The sequence below is a fragment of the Eptatretus burgeri genome, chromosome 1 (assembly GCF_056783735.1).
Source record: "Eptatretus burgeri isolate ZD-2024b chromosome 1, Ebu_testis_v1, whole genome shotgun sequence".
In the NCBI taxonomy this organism is placed as follows: Eukaryota; Metazoa; Chordata; class Myxini; order Myxiniformes; family Myxinidae; genus Eptatretus; species Eptatretus burgeri.
In genome coordinates this window covers 39,276,577-39,281,576 of record NC_140961.1, presented here as the reverse complement: position 1 = coordinate 39,281,576, position 5,000 = coordinate 39,276,577, and the positions used below count along the sequence as shown (strand labels likewise).

The 5,000-nt window shown below is 40.5% G+C and overlaps 1 protein-coding gene across 6 annotated transcripts in view; it reads right to left on the bottom strand.

The window, feature by feature from the left end:
• Positions 1-5,000, bottom strand: part of LTN1 (listerin E3 ubiquitin protein ligase 1) — a 234,765-nt gene that overhangs the window by 194,127 nt on the left and 35,638 nt on the right. For all 6 annotated transcript variants that reach the window (XM_085880249.1, XM_085880254.1, XM_085880253.1 and 3 more), the window contains one exon: positions 1,615-1,809. In XM_085880249.1, the coding sequence (XP_085736375.1) occupies positions 1,615-1,809 (195 nt within the window). The remainder of the gene's footprint in view (positions 1-1,614; positions 1,810-5,000) is intronic.

The window sequence follows — 5,000 nt, the reverse complement described above, 5'->3', positions numbered from 1 at the left end:
TTGTTGGGTGATGATTGGTCCAAAATAATGATAGAGAAAAGAAAAATGGCTTACTCAAAGGATCACAGCCCTGTGAACACGGAAATTCCCTCTAAACAACGGTGGGGAAATCTAACTACACATATACTTATCGTCATAACTGATCTCAGGACCTTTTATGGTGTATCGCGAATTTCCACAGCCGTAACAATATATATATATATATATATATATATATATATATATAAAATCAGATACGATGTGACTCCAAACCATGAGTGATGAAAGCGCCAGCACCGTGTCCCATTCAGCCCTTGCTGCATGATGCTGGGAGCAATAAGCACCGTCTACCACACGGAACATTATATCCCACTTTACCAAACCCAATCTGGAATCATCAATGGTTTGCGGTCAGGCACAGTGATGATAATTAATGTCGTTCTCCGACCTTGAAACGAACGTCATGACATCACTGCTTCTGACAGACATCCATGGGGGCAGCCATGCTTGATGCCTGCTGCAGCAATGCCTCATGTGGGAAGACAGTGTAATTATCATATTATGAGGCGGGAAGGATGTACCGATACTCTGTACAAGTAACCATGCTGTAGAATAAATAGTGTTGGAAAAAAATGGTGGGTCATTACATTTGGAGTGATCCTCGTATAATTATTTTGTGTGCTTCTTCCATGTCCGTCATGCTATATTTTAAAGGATTCCTGCTGTTGTATCATTAGAATCGCAACATTAAAGCTCTGGGCCCTGCTTCTTCTTGTTCCATCCCGGAAAGACAGGCTTCTAAAACGGGCGTTTTTTATTTCATGAAACGGACACTAATTTTCGTTCCAAGTAAATCGCTTATTAACTTTCCAATGAAGTAAATCAATTATTAGGTTTCCAACGGTACCATTTTTATTATTCGACGACAGCAGGAACCCTTTGGAATAAAGCGTGACAGACAGACGCTTCTCCTTTTCGGACAGGTATCCCCCACTTAATGAAGCTTCGCTACAACGAATGGTTTCATTTAGGACTATTCATCGCTTAACAAAGGTCTCACAGTGTCATGGTGATTGTGCAATCTCACTTCCATAGAGATGATAAGTACAATACATTTTTCCACAAATTAACTTTTCAGTGGGGTCACTAACTTTTCAGAAGGCTTGCGAATAATGAACTTTTCAGAATGAAAGGGTTAAAAATAACCATCTCCTCCACCACCTTCCTCTGCCGTCTTCTTGTATGGAAATTTGGACTCAAGATTGTTTTGGTAAGTAAAAACAAAATTAACTTTATTATTGTGTTATTGTCTCTATTGTTAAGTTAGTTGCAAGTGTCATCATAATATAATGTCACTTGCAACTAAAACCATCGTTATACCAACCCAAGCATATGGCTTTGCTTTCAGACCAAAACATTACGGTTAAGAAATGAAGTGTGATTTTCCCAGAAGAAATAATGGAAAACGAGCTCCCGCATAACGAAGGTTCGCATAATGAAGGGTTATGAAAGGTACATAACCCCTTTGTTAAGCGGGGAGATAGCTGTAATAGATTTTTAAACGAGCAATGCCAAAGTGCTCTTTTTATAATCACCATTATAATACAAATGCCTCATTGACCCAAAACCACATACCTGTGTTTTACAGATCGTCTCAATGCCATCCCACAACTCCTCCAGGAGAATTGTATAGGCCTTCCTCTGCTCAAGTGCCAAAGAGGGGTCATGGGCACGGCGATGCCAATTGCCAACCAGGAGCGCCAAGTGAAAGAACACAGGCGTCTGCTTCAGTTTCGGCTGTCGCACAGCCATCTCAAGCAGGAGGAGGAGCTGAAAAACGAAATGAAAAGGCACCAAAAAACAAAATGTCAGTAAAACAACATGTACCTCGATTGTGCCTTTGACCGACTGTGGGCAACAGCCTCCATTTAGCAATCAGTGACACATGTTGCCAGCTGGGAATTCACGAGCAGAACTGCTTCACCGGCTCTCGATGCAAAGATGTAAGGAATAAAAAAATGTATTATTTTCAATAATTTTGGAGGCACAACTCATGGTGGAGTTATTTTATTGATAACGCCTGGTGATCCAAGGATTGTCTGGAGGCAAAAAGTCATCCAAAGTTTGTCTGGAGGCAAAGTGGACAGGAAGCTGTTTCTAATGATGAATGTGCTGAAGCTTTTTAAACACCACTTATTTTGTTGGGAGAGTAATTTTTCCATTTATAGACTCAGAGCTTGTGAGATAATTTAATCAGGAAATAGTCAATGAAAAAAAGGCTGAGGGTATAATGTTTGAAAAGAAAAGAAAAATAATTAATGCTCCAAGCATCTCAATGTTCCACACATTAGTAAATGGAGATGCAGCTGCAGATGGTCATGAGTGGAGATTGTAAAACTGCAAGATGAAGTTTCATGTGTGAAATGAAACAAAACTCACAAAAAGAAACATTGACGTTTAAAGATTCCTAAGGAAAGAAAAACAATCAAAAAGTTGACTACAATAGTCTGAGAAACACCAGCTGGAAGAGAGAGAGAGAGAGAGAGAGAGAGAGAGAGAGAGAGAGAGAGAGAGAGAGAGAGAGAGAGGGAGAGGGAGAGAGAGGGAGAGGGAGAGGGAGAGGGAGAGGGAGAGGGAGAGGGAGAGGGAGAGGGAGAGGGAGAGGGAGAGGGAGAGGGAGAGGGAGAGGGAGAGGGAGAGGGAGAGGGAGAGGGAGAGGGAGAGGGAGAGGGAGAGGGAGAGGGAGAGGGAGAGGTTACAACAGAAAAAACCGATTCATGAAGAGCTCCACCTCCCCAGACTCAGCCCTCTCCAAATCAAAGTACTTCCATATCTTCTGCCTCTTATCCCCCCGCTTTTCCAATTGTCTCACATCACTGTTTATCTGGACCAAAAACATGCAGAACAAGAGACATCGTCACAGGAGAATTTCAATGCAAGCACAAATACGATTTATTAAAATACTCAACGCCTTACCCCCTGCCTCAGAAAATCTATAATAATAAATGTCAGTGTGTGTCAATGTGCCATGTGTCTCCTCCATAACTCCAAAACCATGAAACCTTGCAGCGTGAAACTTTGCATGCAAACGAAGGGAACTCAAAGGGAGTGCATGCGTGAAAATTTGGTGTTTGGGATAATTTAAACACCACTTTTGAAGATAATTAACAGCCTTATTTAATTATCCTTTATCACGGCTCATCCTTTGTCACCTCGCTCTCTCAATCAATTCACTCAATTGATTGTCTCAGTTCAATTCACCATTTATTTTGGCCTGCTCAACAATACCTTGACTTTGAACAGGCCACAACGGTTTCTTAATGATAAAGTGCTCAAAAATGTTTTTTTCACATTCCTCACTCATATCATCAAATCTCATCTTCATACCTTCAAATCGCTTATAAACGCCGGAAACACCAGTGTCCATGGCTTTATTTCATTTTTACATGCAAGATAACCTTTAGAATCTCTTATCCTTAAACTTAAATCTGCTTTCATTATGCACCCATCACTTCAACATCCATACATATAAAAAATAACGTACACATCTCACATCAACCGACTGTGTTGGGCCTGCGGTGCTGTGCGATGCCTCGGGTGGTGCCTCGCCTGTTGAAAATGTTATGCAATTTCATTTTTAGATAACATGGCTGTGTTTAACCTTTTTGTGCGATCTGCTTTCATTATCTACCCGTCACTTTGAAATAGATTCATATTAAAATAAATAAATAAATAATGTCCATCGACCTCGTGTTCAGACTTCCTCCATGCTGTGAAAAGCATAGACTGACATTTTGTGTTGTCTGTGGCTTGATACATTTTTCAACTGAATTTCGCTAATATTTCACTTCAATTTCACATTCAAATAACTATATTTAAAGGTAAGCCTTTTGTAGTTCTCCTTTTTGTGCACTTTATCCATGCGCAAGTTTGTACGGAACATAGAACAAGCCACGTCTGCCATGCAGGAGTGGAAGCTACTCACCGGGTGATTGAACAAGCTTAGCGGGAAAACAACCATGACCTATAAATTATGCACATCTCCTTGAAACATCGAAAATGCAACATTGTTATCTTGCCAAAACGAAGTTTTTGCAAGATATGTTAGTCAGCTTGTATGTTTTTTTTTTATTTTTGATTGTCTGTAATCACGTATAAAAAAAATTCTGCAGAGCACAGTTATCATTGGAAATTTTTGTAACTTCGCATATTAGAGGCCTATAGAGGTCCCTTTCAGCGCATAAAATTTTGAAGGTCAAGGTCAAGGTCACTTTGCCGCAAATCAGGGGAGTCGACGAAACCCTTATTTTTTGAGTAATTTTGATCGGATCGTCTTCAAACTTCATGGGAATATAGTTCATGATCTGGCGCTCAGCTGATTAATTTTTGGTGGCGATCGGCCTTGACCTTCATATGTTTTTTTTTTGTCTGTAATCATGTATAAATCACTCTGCAGAGCACAGTTATCATTGGAAATTTTTGTAACTTCGCATTTCAGAGGCCTATAGAGGTCCCTTTCAGCGCATAAAATTTTGAAGGTCAAGGTCAAAGGTCAATGTCACTTTGTCGCAAATCAGGGGAGTTGACGAAACCCTTATTTTTTGAGTAATTTTGATCGGATCGTCTTCAAACTTCATGGGAATATAGTTCATGGTCTGGCGCTCAGCTGATTAAGTTTTGGTGGTGATTGGCCTTGACCTTCATGACGCCTTGTTAGCGCCTGAGGTCAAACATATTTGACCCCAAGGTCAAATTTTCAAGTTTTAGGAACCATATCGTGTAGTACCTCAAATTGAACACCTCGATGAGTGCTTTCTAGATATGTCAAGATTGAGACATTATGACGTCATTTGGTGACGTTACGAGGCAAACGCATATTTTTCATGGTCACTCTGTAGAACGATTCTCATCGGAATCTCTCGTAGGCAGATATTCCTCAAGGAGTCGCTCTTGGTGGATAACAGCTCTGTTCACCTCAGTGTGACCTTAAAGAAGTCCCACGTGGTCACCTTTTGGCAAGA